This window comes from Nymphalis io, chromosome 27 (genome assembly GCF_905147045.1).
Source record: "Nymphalis io chromosome 27, ilAglIoxx1.1, whole genome shotgun sequence".
NCBI classification, from domain to species: domain Eukaryota; kingdom Metazoa; phylum Arthropoda; class Insecta; order Lepidoptera; family Nymphalidae; genus Nymphalis; species Nymphalis io.
The window spans coordinates 2,327,866-2,351,131 of record NC_065914.1 but is presented as its reverse complement, the minus strand read 5'-3'; the positions used below and the strand labels follow the sequence as shown (position 1 = coordinate 2,351,131).

General features: G+C 37.9%; 1 protein-coding gene across 4 annotated transcripts in view; it reads left to right on the top strand.

Moving 5' to 3' along the window:
* LOC126778796 (tau-tubulin kinase homolog Asator) overlaps positions 1 to 18,546 on the top strand; it is a 74,024-nt gene extending 55,478 nt beyond the window's left edge. For 2 of the 4 annotated variants that reach the window (XM_050502466.1, XM_050502467.1), the window contains exons 12-31: positions 759 to 956; positions 1,231 to 1,311; positions 2,006 to 2,143; positions 3,002 to 3,082; positions 3,493 to 3,580; positions 4,723 to 4,833; positions 5,888 to 5,956; positions 7,371 to 7,459; positions 8,036 to 8,137; positions 8,655 to 8,843; positions 9,617 to 9,764; positions 10,631 to 10,791; positions 11,441 to 11,561; positions 12,427 to 12,523; positions 13,278 to 13,355; positions 15,109 to 15,169; positions 15,640 to 15,784; positions 16,294 to 16,405; positions 16,581 to 16,807; positions 17,160 to 18,546. In XM_050502466.1, coding sequence (XP_050358423.1) covers positions 759 to 956; positions 1,231 to 1,311; positions 2,006 to 2,143; positions 3,002 to 3,082; positions 3,493 to 3,580; positions 4,723 to 4,833; positions 5,888 to 5,956; positions 7,371 to 7,459; positions 8,036 to 8,137; positions 8,655 to 8,843; positions 9,617 to 9,764; positions 10,631 to 10,791; positions 11,441 to 11,561; positions 12,427 to 12,523; positions 13,278 to 13,355; positions 15,109 to 15,169; positions 15,640 to 15,784; positions 16,294 to 16,405; positions 16,581 to 16,807; positions 17,160 to 17,179 — 2,316 coding nt within the window. In that variant the 3' untranslated portion in view covers positions 17,180 to 18,546. The remainder of the gene's footprint in view (positions 1 to 758; positions 957 to 1,230; positions 1,312 to 2,005; positions 2,144 to 3,001; positions 3,083 to 3,492; positions 3,581 to 4,722; positions 4,834 to 5,887; positions 5,957 to 7,370; positions 7,460 to 8,035; positions 8,138 to 8,654; positions 8,844 to 9,616; positions 9,765 to 10,630; positions 10,792 to 11,440; positions 11,562 to 12,426; positions 12,524 to 13,277; positions 13,356 to 15,108; positions 15,170 to 15,639; positions 15,785 to 16,293; positions 16,406 to 16,580; positions 16,808 to 17,159) is intronic. The other 2 variants (XM_050502468.1, XM_050502469.1) reach the window with 2 other exon arrangements.
* Positions 18,547 to 23,266: the final 4,720 nt, after the last annotated feature.

Sequence of the window (23,266 nt, the reverse complement as noted above, 5' to 3'; positions counted from 1 at the left end):
ATATCTCTATTTATAATACAACACTACCGCCGATTGGAGGTACCAGCGCAATGTTTTCTATCGCAAAACAGCAATACTTTGTAATACTACAGCCATAAGTGACCACGTAATACCCCGTAACCTCTAGATATGTAACTGCGATAAGTATAAACCACTCTTCATCGTCAATGAGCCAACCGCGGGATCCAATAAATACGAAGATGTTATATCCTGTGCCGTCAGCACATCGCCATTTTAGTTGTACTTCATATTATCATGATGACGTCAAATCATAAAAAATCTTCAAAAAAAATAAATCACGTATAATGTATTGATCAGTCAGTACAGGGTACTCAAATAATTGTGACGTGTCTCAAATAAAAATATATTATTTCTTCGGTCTTTGAGTATTAGCTAGCCTCATACCTGGATTCGTCTCTGAATATATATACGCCTCAGTATCTCAAGATAGCCTACACGCTTAAATCCCTTGTGTCTGTAATTACACTGGCTCACTCATCCTTCGAACTGAAACATAAGAGGCACAAGGGATATAACATCTTAGTTCCCAAGGTTGGTAGCGCATTGGCGATGTAAGCGATGGTTAACATTTCATATAATGTCAATGCCTATGAGCGTTGGTGGCCAATTACCATCACGTGGTCCATATGCTCGTCCGCCTATCTATTCAATAACAAAAAAACATAATATATTGGTGCTTAGTGGTGTGATGTGATATCCAAACTTACATACTTACCATCCATTACATTGTTGCACAGGTCGGTCTGATGAAAGAGAAATATGATCACCGCCTCCTTCTGAAGCACTTACCATCGGAACTGCGCCAGTTCCTAGAGCACGTCCAGCAGCTGGAGTACGCGGACACGCCGGACTACGCCATGCTGGCTTCCCTGCTGGAGAGGTGCTGCAAGCGACGCGGGATCCGGGAGACGGATCCTTACGACTGGGAGAAGGATGTTAGTACTGATATTTGTGACCCGCATTAATATAATGGAAATGAATAACGAATAGTTTTTGTGTGTCAGTAACTGATGGTTCTTGAGTTACGAGTAACGAGTCGTTAAAGTAGTTCCCGTATATTTTTTAAGTCACAGGCATACGACTTCGAAGACGAGAAGTATTAAGATATGTTAGGAATTCTTGAGATTAATATTTGAAAAGTAATATTAGTGTACGGTAGTATTTATAAAAAAAGTCATCCGCGAAATAAGCTGCGTGTGTGTGTGTCAGAGTGCGCCGGCGGGCCGCGCGCGCGCCGTGCTGGCCAGCGGCGCCGACCACCAGCCCTCGCCCGACCACCAGCCCGACCGCGTGAGTAGGCTCCCCGGGGGTGTTGGTTCCGTTATGTTCTTGCACGAGCCGAGTGGTGGATAGGACGCGTCTATCTTAATAATCGCGGGTGACCCAAGCATGCACCACTGACTTTTCTAAAAATATTTTGTGTTTACAATTCATCTCGTGAGGGAAACTAGAGGCATGTGTCTAATTTACCTGAAGTTCTGCCACTTGTGTATCGCCAATCCGCAATAGTGGTGGAATAATCTCGAAACCTTCTCATTAGGAGAGGACGCCTTAGCCTTAACGTAAATAATATAAAAATTATTACATAAATAACATTGAATTACTTTTTTAATTTTAAGGTCAGTATATAAAATTACCTTACCTTTTTTTATAGAAAAGAAAGGCGGACGAGCGTATGGGCCACCTGATGGTAAGTGGTCACCAACGCCCATAGACATTGGCATTGTAAGAAATGTTAACCATCGCTTACATCGCCAATGTGCCACCTTGCGCAACCTTGGGAACTAAGATGTTGTTATGTCCCTTGTGCCTGTAATTACACTGGCTCACTCACCCTTCAAACCGGAACACAACAATAACAAGTACTGCTGTTTTGCGGTAGAATATCTGATGAGTGGGTGGTTCCTACCCAGACGAGCTTGCACAAAGCTCTACCACCAGTAAAACCTGCTTATAATCAATGTAATGAACAAATTTCGTACAGACACGTCGACGCCTCGAGACGGAGGCTACGACGGCGGTGGCTACGGACACACAGACGAATCTACAGAAGGAGAAGGCCGCGGAGAAGAGACCGCAGCCCGCGTCGCCGAGACACGTGCCGCCCCATGTTAACGGATACGTATGTGTCGAGTGGAATCGTTTATTAGTTACGCTTACACGACTTTACTCACTTGATCATCATGAAAAATTACTGACCTATTGGTGCAGTGGACAGTGATCCAGCCTCCCGCTCTGATATTGCGGGTTCGATTCTCTGAGTTTGGGTGTATAATGTACAAAAAGTATCTATTATGTATTTATACATTTATTAAAAAATATATATTATATTATTGCATACACGCTGTATATCCTGTGGAAATAAATAAATAGAAAAAAAAAACTATTTTAAAAACAACCTTTTGTAAACGAAATCTTGATGCAATGCTGTTTCGTTGAGCAGTTCTTTCGTTTAGAGAAGCTACAGAAGATAGAAGTAAGGTAGCTACTGGTGGTAGGGCTTTGTGCAAGCTCGTCTGGGTAGGTACCACCCACTCATCAGATATTCTACCGCAAAACAGCAATACTTGATATTGTTGTGTTCCGGTTTGAAGGGTGAGTGAGCCAGTGTAATTACAGGCACAAGGGACATAAAATCTTAGTTCCCAAGGTTGGTGGCGCATTGGATATGTAAGCGATGGTTGACATTTCTTACAATGCCAATGTCTAAGAGCGTTGGTGACCACTTACCATCAGGTGGCCCATATGCTCGTCCGCCTTCCTATTCTATAAAAAAAAAAAAAATCTATTCACTTACAACGAGTGTTCGTGCTATCCGAGGCACGAAATGTAAAAAGTACCAACTATCACACTGATCTCCTATTGAGAGTTTTATCGATCTGAGGCTTAAAGTCAGGACCTCATACAGGACTTCGATTTGCACTCTCATAAACTATAATATTTCTGTCCGTGTTGGTGTAATTTTTTTTTTGTTCAACAGTCAAACACAGACAAACCTACGGTTGAAAAAGAAGTGGAAGTGAGAACGACTCCTGCTCCATCACCAGACAGACACGCAAAGGTAATAAATATGATAGCTAAGCATATCATACTACAAAACGGTAGGAATCTATTAATCCAGCGACAAAATAGAATTAGAACGATTATTTGTATATAGACTATTGCAATCTAAGAACGAGTATAAACAAACCATAATACATATAAATATTTCTCGATCAATATATATTTATTTATAATAAAACACTATTACACCTAACAACTTATATATACTTTAATTTCACTCCCGTAGTTCCGATAACTTAGCCGACATGAATACCATAGATAATTCAACATATCGACCAATGATATCGCGGCAATTCAAGGTCAAAGATGTTTATTTGTCTTTGCCTCCTGTTTTTGGAATATTTGTGTGTTTACAATTTTATCATTGTTTAGCACACATCGAGATGTAAATTACTGTTTCGTTTCCAGGAGACCAGCACGTCAGCCGTGACCGGCCCGGCCAACAGGCCGGAGCGCCAGAGCGTGCCGCCCTGCAAGCCGCGCGCACCGCAACCGGGTACATATACGACTACGTTAAGAGTCTTCATGTGTTCGGCGATGAAGGAGACTGTACATCTGCTATATTTCTATTTACCAATCTGTATTGGAGTTGGTGGACTAAGCTCCAAAGTTCATCCTCAAAAGTAGAGATTTAAGCCCAGCAGTGGGACGTTTTCAGGTTGTTACTTAACGTAATAAGCCGAGATGGCCTAGTGGTAAGAACGCGTGAATCTTAACCGATGATCGCGGGTTCAAACCCGGGCAAGCACCACTGAATTTTCATGTGCTTAATTTGTGTTTATAATTCATCTCGTGCTTGACGGTGAAGGAAAACATCGTGAGGAAACCTGCATGTGTCTATTTTCATTGAAATTCTGCCACACGTGTATTCTACCAACCCGCATTGGAGCAGCATGGTGTAATAAGCTCCAAACCTTCTCCTCAAAAGGGAGAGGAGGCCTTAGCCCAGCAGTGGGACATTAACAGGCTGTTACTGTTTACTTAACGTAATCTATTTAGTATTAATAATGTGTAGTAATATTTTATATATTTTTTATTAATTATAATATTTTTCTAGATATCTATTGTGGAATTACATAGTTTTCACTCATCATCGTTAAACGTTTCAAAATTTTAAACCGAATAATCTCATATCATACGTGTCGTCTATTTTATACGCGACATTGGCAGAATGTTTTGCGCTCAAATGAAGTAGATACACGTCAGAAAAGAAAAAAAAAAGCGCATTAGTCTGTTGTGTCTATATATTTATTAAGGGCTATAAGATAGCTATTCGTAGTAAGCTTACTTTTGTGTGGTTAAGTGTATTGTATGTAGTCTTTAAATATGAAAATTACTTTATGCTCAAATCGCTCCCAGCTATTTATTATGTTAAATTTTGGTTTTGAATAAGATTTATATTCATTTTTTTTTTTTATAAATAATGATATTTTGTCATATATGTAGCACTAGTGTATTGTGCTGAAGCGCTCTCCCTCAGACTCGGTCGCTATCTCAGTCTCAATTCCACTTAAAAATAATGTTTTTGCGTCATATAAGCTTAAGAATATGTACAAAAGGATATGTAATAAATTGTTATTTCAAAGTCACATATCTGGCTACTTTATAAATGGTTCGAAGTAACGCGTGCCCCCCCAGCGCACGCGGCGGGCGGCCCCGCGCTGCTGCGCCTGCGCGTGGTGACGGCGCCGCCCACGTGCGTGCAGGAGCTGGCGGCCGCGCCCTCCGCGCCCGCCGCGCCCTCCACAGGTAGCTGCCAATGCAATAATAATAATAATAATACTTTATTTCGGATTAAACAATCCATATTAAATTAAAATTAACATTAAATTCAAATAAAATTAAAAAATAATAACAAATAAATTAAAATAAATAATTAAAATTAAATAGATTAGTAACGAATGCTACGTTAGTACTTAATCCTAGAATTAGACCCGCTTCACATGTACACCATTCCAGTGTTCCCAGAAGTGACTGTCCAATTTACAAACCAATGTGCTGAGGAGGGTGTTGGTACTTTTCGAAGTTCTGCTCATAATGGAGGCGACACGCTTGCGTATTATAGAGAAAAAATCGTCCACGCGAGCATCAGCGAACATTGCCGACGCACTAGTATCGAGGTTTCCTCAACACCGCCCTCAACACATTGTTGTACTATGGGGTTATATTCATCGCGAACACGATCGGTGTTGTGAAGTACTTCCACTTCGAAAGCAAAAGTTTCTACTTAGCTTAGTATTATCTTACTCTTAGCTTACTCTTAGCTTACTCTTAGCTTACTTAGTAGTCGGAAATGATTATAGCGATGGCAATGACGATGAAATCTTCCAGACCGATTTCGGCTCCGGCGGCCAATCACAAGTGAGATTAGCCAACTGCGCAGGAGATATTATAGTGCACGAGTGTGTGCGCAAACACAGAAACACTTTCCACGAAACGAAAATCTATCCACTATTTGATGTTACTCTCACATGAAACTATAACATAATGAGTATAGTAATAATGATGAGCACCCGCTCATGCTGGCGTGCTTGCCTTTCACGATGAAGGTTGTGGGTTCGATTCCCACCCAGGACTAATATTTGTGCGCATGAACATGTCTGTTTATAATTACACCCAGACTCAGGACGAGTCTGGGTGTAATTATCTATATAAGTATATATTTTCAAAAGAAAAATAATATATGTAGCATATCAGTTGTCTGGTTTCCATAGTACAAGCTCTGCTTAGTTTGGGATCAGATGGCCGTGTGTGAATAATGTCCCAGGATATTATTATAATTATGATTATTTAACTTCACCAGCTGACGCTAGCAGTCCGCGCATCGTCGCCGACGTGGACAGCATGCACTCCGACACACACTTCAAGAGAGGTAACCACGATTCGATAACCTACCATCAACCGTCAATATCAGTGTTGTTACAAGCATTGTGATGGCGATATTAATGATCACCACAATCTATGCATAATTCGAATTTATATTCTTTGATAGCGTTACTAGATGAACGTTGAAATAATCAACTAAAATATATTTTAAGCCGAAATGGCTTAGTGGTTAGACCGCGTGAATCTTAACCGACGATCGTGGGTTCAAACCCGGGCAAGCACCACTGAATTTTCATGTGCTTAATTTGTGTTTATAATTCATCTCGTGCTTGACGGTGAAGGAAAACATCGTGAAGAAACCTGCATGTGTCTAATTTCATTGAAATTCTGTCACATGTGTATTCTACCAACCCGCATTGGAGCAGCGTGGTGGAATAAGCTCCAAACCTTCTCCTCAAAAGGAAGAGGAGGCCTTAGCCCAGCAGTGGGACATTAACAGGCTATTACTGTTACTTTACTGTGTATATTTTCATTTCAAATAGATAAGCACACTGGCCAATGTGCCGTCTGATGGTAAGTGTTCACCATAGTCTATAGACAGTGGCAGTGTAAGAAATATTAATTGTCCCTTATTCGGAACATAACATAGTATTGCTGTTAAGTATTGGCGGTAGAATCAGATGAGATGGTACCTTCTTAGACGGGCGACAAAGCCCTACCACCAAATTGGCTTAAGAGATTTAATATATACATTTTTACCAAAGTCTTGATGCTAATGATTTTTCTTCAAATTTAGCAAGTTTCTATCTACCCTCGAAATACATCTACTACAATCTAATATGGGTAGCCATCGGAACCGGAAACGCTAACATAGCAATAAAACGTATTCACGTTTGATGGTGGAGTAACTATTCGGTGGTACCAACCCAGATGGGCGCCAAAATTGTCACGGGGTTCTCGTGTTTACGGGGTTCGTTCCATCAAGACCGTTACATTAATAAAACTCGTCATAAAGATTATAAAATTTTAATTATAAAATTGACAACATAAAAAAAAATCAGGGTGTGGGCCGTTGACAGTATCTGGTCAATTAAGTTAACATTAATACAATAAAATATTACAAGTTAGTTGTAGGTGAGTTGGCATCGGTAAAAATTAAGTGATTTAAATAGACAAGCAGGATAGTGCAAACCCTGAACGCAATGTCAAAATGAGTGAACAAATAAATAAAAGCACCAGCAGCAACACCAGGTCACTGGACAAGCAGCCTCTCTTTTATAAAACAGCAGAGCCTCCAACAGCTCCAAATCAGCAACAAATCCTCGGTTGAGTCCACCGAAAAATATTATATTTCTTTGTAATGCAATATGCAAAGTATATATAAAATTAAGAAAGATCCCTCGTCATTTTTTGTCGCCTTAGAGGTTTGTAAGAGAAAGTAAATATAAAATTTGTTTTAGGCGCCCGTCGCAACGCGCGTGCGCGCGCCGACCAGAGCTACACGCAGTTCGCCGTCATGGACGACGAGAACGTGTCTGCGCTGCAGCAGGTAAGCCGGGGGGTCCGCTGTGCCGCGTCGCTGAGAGCCGGTGGCAAAGCTCTATCTTGTATTAAATTTTGTAAGTGATTTCAATAGAATTATACTCAAGGTCGAGCGAAGGAATCGACCTCAGGTATGTCGTCATTTCGGTGTCACGAGAAGCGTTATTTGCCATCTTTGGTGGCCAAAGTGGCACAAATTAAGCACATGAAAATTCAGTGGTCCTTGCACGGATTTGAACCCACGATCATCGGTTAAGATTCACGCGTTCTTACCACTGGGCCATCTTGGATTTTTTTACCTTCTCCTCAAAAAAGGGAGAGGGAGGCCTTTAGCCCAGCAGTGGGACATTCACAGCCTGTTACGGTTATATTAATTTGGTAGTCTTGTGCCTGTCCCGCTGTCAATAGATAAACAAAAAAAAAATATCTGAATGTCTGCTCTCTCTACTTGAGTTAGGATAAGAGTGAGACAGTAGTGTATGTGTTTGCGCACGCGCACTGTGATATAGTTGTAGCAGTTAGATTGTCCTTAAGACTCTTTGTAGAGCTATTTATTAATATGAAAATTATATTTTTATTAAAGGTGACGAAAGGTGGCGCCCTCACACTAGTGTCGCTGTGGAAGTCACAGTTCGACGACTCAGAAGAGACCACAGATAATGAATGGAAGCAGGAACAATTACAGGTAATTAAAAAATATATATATATTATAAGAATACAAGCTGATAACCGTGATTTGTTCGTGTTAAATTTGTATAATAATTTAATTATAATTATATAATAATAGTCACAACTAGTTAATTAAATGAAGTTTATAAACTGCTTATAAATTGGTTTTTAATGTTCAATTTTACTTCTTAAGTGTAATTATATTAACATTAAAATCACGATCTTCGATTACGTTCAACTTGTTCCATTCATCGAGCAATCTCGACTCGAACACTAAAATCTATACTTATAAAATCATTTCCCCTGACTGACCATTGGCTGTAAAGCCAAAATTACTTAGTCTAGAAAGCTTTAATTTGTAACACAGTATGTAAAATAAATTTTTACGATGTCAGCATCCGCTTAGAATAATTTCTTGAAAATTTCAGCTTTAAATGGGGGAAATAGGAGGGGTAACTTTTATAGTTTTCCTCGTAAGAAGTCGGGATAGGCGGCTAGTATGTTATATAAATAGAATTCCATAAATTTGTCAGTCGCCCGAACATCGCAACACGCGTGCGACGTCCGCCGTGTCGAGTTGCTCGAACGCGCCGCGCACGCAGCTGCCGCTGACGCACACGCAGCACACGCAGCACACGCAGCAAACGCAGCTGACGCAGCCGACGCAGCCGACGCAGCACACTCCGCCGCGCGTGTCGCCGCAGATCAATGTGCCCAATGAGGTGATTAGAACTTTTTTTTTTTATTTGGGAAACATACATTCATTCTTAAAAGTAAAATATTAACATCAGCACACATACCAGTCAAGCTTCCACTTATAAATATCACATAATAATAATAAAAAAAATCGTGAGAGGAGGGGAAATTTAAATTAAAGAATTATACATATACTATTTTTGGTATGTAACATGTCTATTTTTGGTAGTCTCACTCCATATTCGTGTTAGAATTCGACCAACTCCTTGTCCCAGTTGCTAGTTTGTAAGGCTTCAGCTCCTGAGGTCCTAGTTTTAAATCCCTGGTCGAGCGAATAAAATGCTGTTTGCGGGTATAAATACTCAATAACTCTGACTTGAGTTCGTAGTTTTTATTTCCTGTCCACCTCTGAAAGAACGTAAAGTAATTGGTCCAGTTTCTTAACTCTAAAATATTGGATATCCCCACTCTATTCTGACTAATATTATAAAGTGAATACATTTATTTTTATATTACACTCGTCACAATGCCTTGCACGTTTCAACTACTCAATTAGCATAAAATTTGTTCGTCATGTTTTCAGAGGTATAGAAAGCGACGTAGGGTAAAACTTGAATCTCCCCTTAAAGCAAATCGCCCCCCCTCCCTCGCCGCACTCGCAACTCGCGGAATAGTATATACACATGCTTACACTTATGTTTCCTGTACATTTGGCCATGTAAAGGCAGCTGAGCGTAATGAACGAACAGACATTCGGATTGAATATATTACTAATCTAATAATAGCTATTTATAATTAGGTAGAAAAACCGGAAAAGGCTGAAAAACCGGAAATAGCGGAGAAGCCTCCTGTGAAGAGCACAAAGTGTTGCTTGCACAGCGCAGGTATCGACGCTTTCCCCAGACTACAGCCGGCGCTGCCAAGGAGTTGGACACTACCTGCGATAGGTGAGTTCGCAATTGATTCGTAGATTAAATCTAAAATAATAGTAATAAAAACTTTATTTAAATAGTTTTTGTACATACATTCAAAAATACCCCGGCACCTTAAGCTAGGAAGACCTTAAGGAAGGAGTGTCTTAGGGGCCAATGCCATCTCATAGTTATTACATTGTATATAAAACGACGAAAAATAATATTAGAAAAATAAACATACAAAAAAAAAACCATTCGCATATCTATTTTTTCCTTGACGGTCAGCAAAATAGTTTGCAAAAATAAATCGGCTTGAATTGGATTATTTATTCAAAATAAACATTTCATTGCATAATTCGTGCCCAATAAGAATGGGACGGATTTTTTTTAATAAATGAAAAATGTCAATTAACGAACGAAGGAGCGTTAGCAAAGAAATGATCTGACTTTTGTATAAGCAAAACGTAGGTTATGATTTTAGCAAATCATGTTTATATAGGTGTGTACGTGAGTGTTAGTACGTATTTATGATCTTACCTTCTAAACTCATTAATAATTTAACGACTAAGAGAATCGTATACTGATACATCTCACGTATTGTTTTGCTTATGCGATATGTTTAAAAATGGTAAAGTTGGAATAAGCGAAGCTGAATTTGTGAAATTCATGATGAGTTAGCGTATAATCGCGATGGAGTGTTAACGAGTGTCATTATTTGGAGTTGTTATTTTTTGGGACAGAAAAAACACCGTGTTGGCTTTTTATTGTACACCGTGTTGGCTTCCTATAAAATATAATCTCTTCACGAGTAAATATCCAAACGAGTAACGTCTCGTCCTTCGGTCGTCTCCCGCGCCTCGTACCGCACGGACTGTACTGAGGCCCCCGCCGTCCCCCAGGCAGCCGCGTGCGGCAGCTGCGCGCGCCGCTGCTGCAGCAGGCGTCGTTCTCCGACGGCTCGGGCGGCGCGCTGCGCTACCGCCTCGACGTCATGCGCGGCGTGGCGGCGCGCGACCCGCCCGACGCGCCCGCGCCGCGCCCGCGCGCCGCCAGCCTGCCCGTGAGTCGCCCCCTCGCCCCTCGCCCCGCCGCCCCCTCGCCCCTCGCCCCGCCGCCCCGCCGCCCCCTCGCCCCTCGCCCCGCTAGTGCCGCGCTCCCGGTAGCAGAGCTAATATAACTACAGGCTCGAGGGACGTAATCGTTCCCGATGTTCGGTGGCGCATTGGCGAAGAAAAAATGGAAATGTCTATGACCACTTAACATCGGGTGGCCAATTTACTCGTCACACGTGTAGCTTAAAAAAAGCCTAAATCCGACCTAGAAACCTTTATGTTTGTCTACGTATAGATAATACTGCAGATGTCAACAAATTTTCTCATAATACAGTCATTTAACGGTAATCTGTATTCACTTTAATCTTATTAGAGTTCAGATTGTAATCTTTATATATCTTGTTAAATAATTATTAATCTTAGCTTAATTTTCAGTAATAGATGTTCCACAGGGTACTTTATTTATTTTAGACTTTTTTTTAATTTTATTAAATAGTTTTATATCAATCTCTTAAATTCCCTGAACAGTTAAAAAGTACTTCCGTTTTATATTTTCATAAAGTGTCTAAAAATGCCACTGATGTAAATGACTTAATATATTGACAAATATATACAAGATTTAAAATTTGGTAAGTTTGTGATACGATCAACTTCCAGAGCCTGTCCCGTTCGTCGAGCTCGTCCCAGCCGCCGGCGAAGCCACCTCCCGAGACGACGGTCTCTAGCCGCCTTGAGATACGCGTTCGTCCGCCGGACAGCACCTCGCCCATGCACTCCGGTAAACACCGACTCGCATAACGTTGAAATAAATACAGTAGACACATAGCTGAACCACATACAATACCCTTACTACCCGACACACATGCAAACGATACCCATACAACCAACACACATACATCATTAAATTTAAATACAAAATATACAATTAAAACAATAAAAATTCAATTAGATTAGACTTTAATTTAATAAGACATGCGTATACACACATACACGTACATATTTATAATTCTTATGTGAGTATAATTTAAAGTAATTTAAGTAAAGTATGATCAATTGTAACATTTTTTTTTTTAAAGGATTATATGATTTACATATTTTGCATTCAGAATTATGTATATTGTATAATTATTCTAACTTTGCCTATTTAATAAATTTTAATCCTATGTCAAAAATCATAGCTGAGGCAGTAAATGAATATATATATATATATATATATTATATATTATAAAAAGTGTGGAGTTAGTATTTGTTTGTTTGTATACAGGATATATAAATTCAATTATGTATAGTCTCAGCCGAGATGGCCCAGTGGTTAGAACGCGTGTATTATAACCGATGATCGTAGTTTCAAACCCGGACAAGAAAACCACTCAGTTTTCATGTGCTTAATTTGTGTTATAAACACTATTTTTATTATTATGCTTATATTATTATGCTTGACGGTGAAGGAAAACATCTTGAGGAAACCTGCATGTGTCAAATTTCACTGAAATTCTGCCACATGTGCATTCCACCAACCCACATTGGAGCAGCGTGGTGGAATAAGCTTCAAACCTTGTCCTCAAAAAAGGAGAGGAGGCCTTAGCCCAGCAGTGGGACATTCACAGGCTGTATAATAAAACCATATTGTTTATTACCATCAGTCAAAATCCACTCCGTGGTGAGTGGGGGCGAAGTGCGACTTAACCACGACGAGACATCCGTTTACTACGACGCTACGGAACACCAGCGAGACAAACGGTATTTATAAACACAATATTATTATATATTTATAATAAATATACCTTATATATGAAAATTTATGTTCATATATTTGTTCGAGATAGATCGACTTTGACACCATTTGACGGACCACCGTGAGCAACTTATGGATTTTTCATGGCAAAAGTTCTAATGCTTTGGAATTATGAACATTTGTTACACAGGTAGAACTGGTGACGGGTCAGGAAACCCCATGAGCTTGGACTTTGTTTTGACAAATGCAAACTTGCTAATATTCGTTGATTTTCAAGATATGTATACATTCAATTGTATTTAATTGACTTATTAATTGAAAGGGTGAAAAGAGTAACTACAGAGCTTCTTACCGGTTCTTCTCGATATTTATATTTCAAATATAATATAACGATATAAGCCTACATGAATTAATAATAATTTGATTTGTACCATATATTAACACTCGGGTGATATATTACACTGGCAAACCCGTATTTTTATCGGTGGTAGATTGTGTGCAGTTACATCTGGGGGGGGGGGGTACCTCCACTCATAATTTATTCTATTTAAATGTCATTACTCTGTATTGCGTGTTCCGGTTTGAGGGATGAGTGAGCCAGTGTAATTACAGGCACAAGGGTTGTAACATATTAGATATCTTATAGTTAAAGGTGTGTGTCTACCCAGAGGGGTTAACATGACGACCGAACGACTCGAGTGTATGAGTTTGTTTGTTTCCCAAAAAGCTAGGCGCTATCCATTGATATATGTCTATCAGCAGGTCCTCTACGAGGAGTGGCGAGAAGAGTCAGAGTCCAGCTGTGGAGAGGACGCGCTTAGACGCAATACCTGATAGGTAACTAATTTAACAAACCTACCTCTACTGCCTACAACTAGTGATTAAGGAGCTTGATAAATATTTCATTAATAGTATATTAAATTTATTTTATTTAATTTTTCATATTTCATTGATTTTGTTATCATTTATAAATAAGTATGTCGTAATATTTTACTGTTGAGTGGTAACTGTCTTTTTAGTATTTGTAAGTTGGCAACATGGTCTTTTAAAAAAGGCGGTAAATAAGAGTTGTAAACATGGTGGGACGTAATAAATCGCTGCCGAGTTGGATATTTGTTTTTTTTTATTATCAGTATCGTCCACGAGCCACCTAAGTCCACCATAATAGTAAATCATATTATACGCTACACGCGCGACTACGCTCACGTTTAAATTCAGAATTGCTTAACACCAATTTCCATAATTATTTCCTCTATAAATGATTTTTCTACAAACTCTTCCTTCCTTTCCTTCCAAAACTCCCCAAGCATTTCTAATACTATATCTGCACCTGTGTTTGCGCACACACTTGTGCACTATAATATCTCCTGCGTAGTTGGCTAATCTCTCTTGAGCTTGGCCGCCGTGGCCGAAATCGGTCTGGAGGACATTATTATATCACAATGAAACCAATGTTTCCAGACGAACATGACATACTAGACGAAAATTAATTTTGCTTTAAAAAATACAAAAACAATAATCACGTCTATGTAATTCAAATATGACAAACTATAGCGCGATTTAAATTACTACTAACGCCATCTATTATCCAATAATAAAAACTATTATCATATATAAGCAAAACCTTTTTTTATATCAATGAAGGAACAATCTGGAGTACAAATGAATAAACTTGTAGTTGCTTTGTAAACTGAGTTTTTAATTTATCATGTTTTATTGCGAATATTTTTATATATACATATATTTAAAGAATAACGAAACTCTTACCTGTAAACAAATACATGACATTTCCACTTGCTTGCTTTTCATGCCTAAGGTTCGATTCCCACCCAGGACATACATTTGTCTGCATGAACATGTCTGTTTGTCCTGAGTCTGGGTTTAATTATCTATATAAGTATGTATTTACAAAAGAAAAGTAGTATATGTAGTATATCAGATGTCTGGTTTCCATAGTATAAGAACTGTACAAGCTTAATTTGGGATCAGATGGCCGTGTGTAAAAATGTCCCAGGATATTATTATTATTATTATATATAAGCAAAATTTCTATAATTATTTTTAATATGATTTTATTATTTTAAGGCTTAGAAATAAATAAACTTAAAGTTGCTCTGTACACAAAGAAATTACATTTCCGTTTTTCCTCACAATTCCTTAATACATTTTTTTTCTAAATTATTAATATTTTTAAAACATCAATTTTTTTTTTCATTAAATGTCATTTCTAAATTTTTTAATTATCACATGAACTATTACACAAAACTTAAATGCCAGTATCAATGCAAACTTATCAAACATTAAAGAAATATTACAATTATTTCTTTACTCGTATAATAATACTGTTTACTGTTATAAATATAAGCAACTTGACGTTTCGCCCACCAATGACAGATCTAAATAGTGTTTGTCAGCTTAAGTCGTTTGTTTGTTTGATACGCAAGTCTTCATTCTGAAATAGTCGCAAGATTTGATTTCATTATATTTAATGTTTCGTAAGTAATTCGTACAAATGGGCTTTATTTCAATGAAGTATTTTTCGATTTTGTTTTTTTTTTTTTTTTGTTTATTCGACGCTCTTTTTTTGCAGGAGTACGTCTGTCGTTCGTCGGGAAAACCCGAGCGGCGACGGGACACACAGCTTGAGGGATGTGAGTATATATATATATGTTATTAATTTTTCATCTTCATCATCATTATCAGCTCGTGTCAGTCCACTGCTGGACGTAGCCTCCCATGGTACGCCACTGATTTTCAGTCCAATCCCAGTCCGCTATCTAATGAAAATAATCGCCCCACTTTTGTTTTTACAAGGTTTAAAAATATTCTGAATTTTGTGCCACTCTGCCGGGCAAAGTTAAAGAGATTTGAAAGTTAGTCCTACAAGATGTGAATTTTATGACAATTTTTGAGTTCCTAGATTGATCAGTAGATGGCGTTGTTTGATTTATTCGTTTTTCTGGATCACGCTACACTATTTTAAATGTAATATTATTAGGTTCGTCATCGATTTTAATACAATGTATTATTCTCGGGGACGAGCGGTGTTCGATTCAATAATTCTACAGCCTATTTCAATCCAAAGTGCCGCCCTAATGACCACCCGCGGCTCGTGTTCCAGCGCTCGTCCGGCAGCGGGTCCCGCATCCCCGTGGCCAGCGCGTGCGCGCGCGGCGAGCTGGCGGCCGGCGCCGACCACCGCCTCGCCAAGTGCGCGTCGTGGAGCGGGGACGCGCCCGACCCCGCGCACGCGGACCTCACGCCCGGTCAGCCCGCCCGCACACCGCGCGCGCACTACACGCTGACACCTACACCGCGCACGCACACTACACGCTTTTACTTAGCACCGCGCGCACACTACACGCTGACACCTACACCACACACACACACACACAAATCGCTCGCTTTTACACCACGCGCTCGCACTCACACTACTCTTTCACTCTTACGTCTCCTACGTACTATACGATTCACTCGCATACAACGATATAATTGTTTGACTCATACGAGCAACTCACACTCGTCACACACATCGTCGTTACACTCTCTCATGCAACTCCAACAACATTCACACGAATTTTTCGTAGTCATTCAACTCACTCGAACATTCAACTAATTTTTAATTCCGCGAACATTCTCACAATTCATTCGTACTCGTTTTACTCAGTAACCCCACCGCTCGATTCAGTACTCTAGTACAGTATTGTTTCTATTTTGTATTATTAAAATATTACGATGTCTAATCAGTAAGTCTAATAGAATATAATCATTGCAGCGTTACGGCGACGGAGACAGAACGCAAACGACAAATACGCACTAGACCCAGCCCGGGAACTGAACCTGCGATTCGCGAGACCTCGCCACCGTCACCAGCCACCGCATAACAGGTGAGTCTCGGTCGTATGTAATGTGTCAACTGACGTCTGAATAAACTGTGAAAACGGTCAGAGTAGTATTTGATTAGCATTTAAAAGATATCTAGTCGGTGTTACCAAGCGGACGCGCAGCTTTATGTCTTAGAAATATATATGGACCGTCTAAACTAAGTAACTCCGCCTGCAGCGCCACCAGCCGCTGCCGCAGCGCGGCGGGCGGCGCGTCGGGCGCGTCGTCGTCGTCGTCGGGCTCCCCGCCGCCCGCGCCGCCCGCGCCGCCCGCGCCCGCCGCCCCCCCCGCGCCCTCCGCGCCCGCGCCCCCCGCGCACAACGCGGCCCGCGCGCGGCGCTTCCGCCCCGCCGCCCGCGACCCCGCGCACGACGACCTGCCGCCGCCCGTCTACGGCGCCGTCGGTGAGCTCGCATCGGATACACTCCTAATAAGCATTCTCCACAATATAACCCTCAAAATGTTATTGTATAACCATCGCTATATATATATCCGCTCGACTTATATTTGTACGAGCCCGTGTGAGTCGGTACTGCTCATAACATATTCTACCGCCAAAGGTGAAAAGAAAGATGAGTGAGACAGTGTAATGAGTGATGATGTAAGCGATGGTTAATATCTCTTCCCAATATCTATGGGCGGTGGTTGACGACTTACCATCAACTATCCGAAATGCCAGTCTGCCTACTTTGAATTAAAAAAAAAGATCACCCACGATCAGACACCGCCGATATACAATCCATTCAATAATTTCAGGTTCAGCACACAGGCTGTGACGAAACGAGGATCAGTCCACGGGGGCGAACAGAAATAAATAAATCACATAGACAAGGTGATCTAACTGCAATGTGAGCGGACGAAAAGGATTATTAACTGGCATAATCACACTCATTAACCTAACACTAACGGCCCCACTCATAAACCGTAGCGGGCGGATAGAACCAATGCTGTCTCCTTCTTTCGAATGTCAAATGGATAATGACAGAAAGAGAGAAATATGTTCAACAAAACAATCGCTCAGAACCGTTTATAAGTGTGGCATAAATTGATTTAATGGTTAATTAAGCGAAGCTACGCTATAAAATTACTAATGATAATTTTCACATATAAAAAAAATGTCTAAAAAGTACAAAATAAATTCTAGAATTCAATAATTGTTTGCGGGACTTAACACATCGGTGGGTTTCGATTGGCTACGGAACCCACTATCCGGTTGAACGGATTTCGTAAATAAATTAGGTTAATAAGTGAAAATTAAATTCGTGGCGCGAAGTTATCTATACGATTTTAAATCTTACTGTGTTGTTAATAAAGATCATTGTTCTGATCGAATAATATCAAATGATAAATCTTCATGAACAAATTGAATAAATAATCATCATATTATATTAATAAGCAAACACCGGCATCCGTCGCTTGCGTTACATCAAAATCGTTACAGCATAATATATATCCGGATGTCGAAGGTTCGTTATAACTAACATAAAATATTTATTTTTATATAAAAAAAATCTCTTGTAAAAAGTATTTTCTTCGTATAATCGCTTGCCATTTCTAGTAGATTTGACGGGACTCAGACTATTATTAACCTTATTGCGTTGGTAATAAGGTCGTTAATAGTGCTATATGATAATTTAACAGCTTTAGAGAAATACTGGATATGTTAATACTTTAAATAACTATCATACAACAAAGGTATGTCACTAAAAAAATGGTTCGAATTAAATTTAGTAAAAATTCTTAAGTGTTCGTGGCGTTTCAATAATAAACATATTTCTATGGAGAATGTAATGTTTATTAGTTTGTATATTTCTTGACTGCTCCCGTGGAGCGCTTTATAATTCTCGCCAATAATGCTTTTAATATTGAAAACTTCATCAAAAACGGTTCGCTTCTCTATGTTTGAAATGTTTTAAACGTATTTTGTTAACATTCAAATCATGTGTAAATGTATAAAAAATAACTAAATAAATATACGCTTTAAGAAAAGTCGAAAAATATCAAAAAATATATATATATTCAGTATTTCTCTAAATTTGTGTTAAAATTATCAATTTTAAGTAAATTTAAGGGAATAATTAAATATAAATATTAAAAAAAAAAAGTTAGATCTCGTAGATAGGACTTGCCTTTAAAGCTGGTAGATGCTGGATTGAACGTTAAAAAAATCTATTTAAAAAAAAATATCGAAGAAATTATCGTTCAATTTTTTCCCTGTCAATGCAAAAGTGTCATTATGTTACTTCTAATAAAAATATAAAAACTTGATAAAAAATGCCTTGAAATTTAAACCTAAGTGACGTCATAAACTTTTTCAATATGGCGGACGGGAACGGCTTTCAGCTTCAATTTTGGCCCTAAATCAATTTCGTAGTAGTATTAACTTTACCCTACTTAGAATAAAGCAGTACATAACTTAGACCGGCTAAGTTAATAATAATAAGAATAAGTACAGTTACGACTTTCATAATAATATAGCTGTTACTTTAAAAGGTCGTAAGTGAATGACCGTAATTGAGTTTGATTTTATAGGAAAGTAAAAAAAACGCGCTTCATACCTTTTGTTATACAGTTTCCAACGTAACTTTAATTAAAAATAATACTGTAACATAAAATTTAAAAAAATATAAATTTGAACTTAATTTAATACACCAAACAAACAGCAATTATGCGATAGATATTAAATATATATAAGCAACTTAAGGCATAATACGATTTGCTTTTGCCATAACGGTATTATCGTTAAATAAAAAAAATATTATCGACGCGTTCAGTTTAAAAGCTTGTTAATGTCACTTTTGCAATGACATTTAGATCCAACACGCTAGTTAAGGATGGAGGTTAAAAGAAATACATCACTTTAATCATACAGGGACATACGAACGGTTTTATATTTTAAAGACTTACTTACGCTCACTATATCATTTAAAATTTTTCTTTTTAAGATGTGTCTATAGTATTTCAATTTACATTTCTTAAAAGAAATTTATTTAATATAATTAAATGCATAATAAACTTTTTTGTATTATATTCGTGTATATTTTAAAGGTGCGCGCGATTTTTTTTCGTTTTGAATTGTGGTGCCTTCGGTGTTTCTCAATAGATTATTGCTACGCGCTGTGTGTGTAGCGCCTTTTGTAAATACAGATAGTTCAATGTTGTCGAAGTGTTTTTTTTTTTTTTTTAATTTATTAATTTTTTCACGAATATTGTAATTTTTATTTTTTAACGATACCGATTCTTTTAAGGTCGGGAGAAATGTTATCATGTGGTATATAGGGACTGTTTTTTTCGAAAGTCTAAGGAAAGAGTTGTTTATTATATAATAATTCACGTTTAAGATATTTTTTTTATTATTTCGAACTGAAAAAACTGTTACGCGAACAGTTGATATATTACTTCAAATGTTACCAGGTTACGAATATTAACGTATTCGGTTTTGAATTACAACATATCAGAGTGAAAAACATCCATTACTTCTTCTTCCTGCCCTTATCCCACTACGTGGGGTCTGAACAATATGTATTTTCCTTTTACTTCTTTCTGTCACTCGTTTCATCTCAGTACTTACCCCTTTCATATACACATCCTCCCCCTATCCCCTTTATCCATCAACATTCATACTCATCACCCTTTTAGTAACATGTTTTCATCCTTCCTCATAACATGCCATGGGCGAAAAACATTCATAAACAACATAAGAAAAAAATGAATCGGGTATTGTGATAATTCGTACAACACTGCCTGCGTAATAGAAAAAAAGGTATTGATAACTAGAAAATTCTTATATAAATATTTGCATCAATAGATGACAAATTTATGTAATGTTGAAATATAACTCTTTCGACAAATTAAAAAAAAAAATACTTGTAATGAATTCGATGTGTTGTTTTTTTTTTTTTAATAATGGAATTTGGACTCAAAATGGTGGATCAATGCGTGGTGTAAATGTAAACGGTCGTTTGAAATTGTACAATTTAATGCTTAAGTATGTTTCAATTGAAAAAAAAATATAGTTATTAGTGTTGCACTACTTCCGGTTTCACCCGCGTCTTTATAATGTTATATCATAATGTGCTGTGTAATAAGGTTTTATTCTGTTTTAATAATGAAACGAAATATTGTAATTATATATTTAATACTGCAAGATTGCGCCTCTGTATGGCGTATTACGGCATTTACATATTTGTTTTCGATATTTTCTTACATACCTACCCTATTATTATATTGACAATTCTATAAAAAAGTGTAAATTTATTGAACTATTCTATATATATTATACTTAGACGCCATTAAACTCTAGTCTCTGCTGCTTAGTATATAGAAAATGTATGTAATAAATGATTAACTGATTAATTAAAAATATATAGACCTAAGAGTTATTATAATAATTACAAGAGCGTTTGAGCGGTTTCTGCGTTGTCCGCCATTTGTAATTCGGCAGCTGACAGTTGGAATGACAGCTGTCAAAGTTGCAAATGGCGGGAAAATGTTAAGCTGAATTTAATTGCTTCGGGAATCTTCGTGAACGATCGACGCAGGGAACGACACATTAGTTTTTTAAACTCTCCTCTACGTCGACCGTCCACGGAGTCTCAAACACATTCTAGTCTACGAACAGCTTCCGTCTCATAGATTTATCGACGACAAAGTGAAAAAAAGTTGAGACAGTTATTTTTGTCAGAAAAATTGAAATAAATTATGTATAAAGTTGTTATTATATTGTAGGCCCTTTTTTAAATGTATTTTTCGAGCTGCGCAACTGTCGTTGTGTGGCGCGCTGTAAGTTGCGGCGATGCGCTGTTTTTTTTTTAAAGTATGCACGCTCGGTTACGTTTATTTTGCCATATTTTTTATATTTACCGAAATATGCACAATGAAATTTAAATAAAAGGTATTTGCCCTTAAATTGTAGTTTTATTTGATTTTAAAATTTTATTGAGTGTGATATATATTTGGTTAGAAAAAAATTATTCAACGAAAGAATATAGAATTTTAAGAGTAAGCTAAGATATTGCTACATTATGAAATTCAAGCTTGAGTATGAAAGAACGATTAATAATTGTATGTTTTCCTTTATAATTATTATTACTAAGTAACCGAATAAGGTGAAATATATAGCAAAGAAATGTTCTGGTTTTATGTCAGAAACTTTTTCTTATTAAGCTGTAAATCCACGTTGAAAAAGTAGCATGGTCAAAGAAACATTGCTACGAATGTTACGAACTTTTACGAGTGCTATGAACTATGGACAGTCTATAGACATAATATAAACGTTTTACATAACAATAAAACGGTTATTATGTGCCGAAAGAAAACACAGCATCGCATTATGAAGAAGCAGTGTCGACTCACCTTTATTGTTGTACTTACTCTCGTGTGTCTTAACCCGAATCCATAGATGTTAATCCTCTACCTTATTTAAAATATCTATGGTCTGTCATCGCAAGGCGGGAACCGGCTTGTCAAAGTCATTGGAGTATTCACCAGGAAGAGCATTCCTGCGATGCTGTGTTTTCTTTCGGCACATAATAACCGTTTTATTGTTATGTAAAACGTTTATATTATGTGCCTTGTAGAAAACACAGCATCGCATTATGAAGACGACGTGTTTGATATCTGCTGGTGACAAATAAACACACGCAATGTTGAATTAGACTTTAAACATTAAATTACTAATATGTTTAAACCATAGACCAAACAATAAAAAATTTAAAAAAACTTAAGATTAGTCTAAAATTCTTTATTCTGTAAAAATAACTTCTATTATAAAAATGAAAAATTAATTGCCATTCTCCTGCAATTGACATTAAATTGACCAAACAGAAAAGTTTTTATTTATATTGTGCCGTCAGCACATCGCCTTTTTAGTTGTACTCCATATTTGGCGTGACGAAATCATAACAATTTATTATTAGATTTTTATAATACATTAATCAATCAGTCAGTACAGGGTACTCAAACAATTGTGACGTGTCGTAAATAAATATAGCAATAAATGATGAATTGTGCCACTTCAGTAAAACAAAGGATTATTTAGTAGGCACTGAGAATGTTATGGCTGCCTTATCAAATGCAATGTTTGAGGGTAATGATTTACTTCGTAGTGGTTTGCAGTCAGTAGTTGACTGGGCTTTTAAATCCCCAGAAGAATTAAAAGCATCAACCCTTTTAGAGAAGATTGTCTCTGCAGTTGGTAAAGGAACATCATTTTTTAAAAACTCTGAGGACATATTACAAATTGTATGTGGTAAGCGGGCTGAGTGTATAGAAACTAGAAGGGAGAAGCTAATTAAAGAGGTACCTAACAAGTGCATACAGCTTGCACTTAGAAATATTCCTCCTTCAGAAACTTGTTTATTTGATCAAGTTAGATTAAATACTTTAATTCAGAATTTTGGTGGCCCGCAGCAATGGTTAAATTCTCTTGGGTTAACAGAAAAAAATTCAACAACATCATTTAAGAGAAAAAACCTTTCTCACTCAGCCCCAAACTCATTTCCTAGCTCTGTCCCAAAGAAACCTAGATATGAGGCTCCTCGGAGGAATCTTAATTTTCAAGGTAATGAGTATAAGACCAGAAGCAAAGGTAAAGGTAGAGGTAAAAAATCCTCCTTTCGTACCTTTGATCAATCGAGACAGTGACGCCAAGCAGGGGTTCCGAGGGGGGCAATTGAGAGATTTCAGGAAAAAGTGGGAGGAGCTCGGAGCAACACCTTTTATTCTGAAAGTAATATCGGGGTCTCGGATACCCTTTGTTCAAAGACCTCCCTTAGTATACCCTACAACAGTAGTAGCACAAAGTTATGCTACAAAACCGTCTGTACAAATGACTTTACAAATCGAGGAGTTAAAGAGTCTTG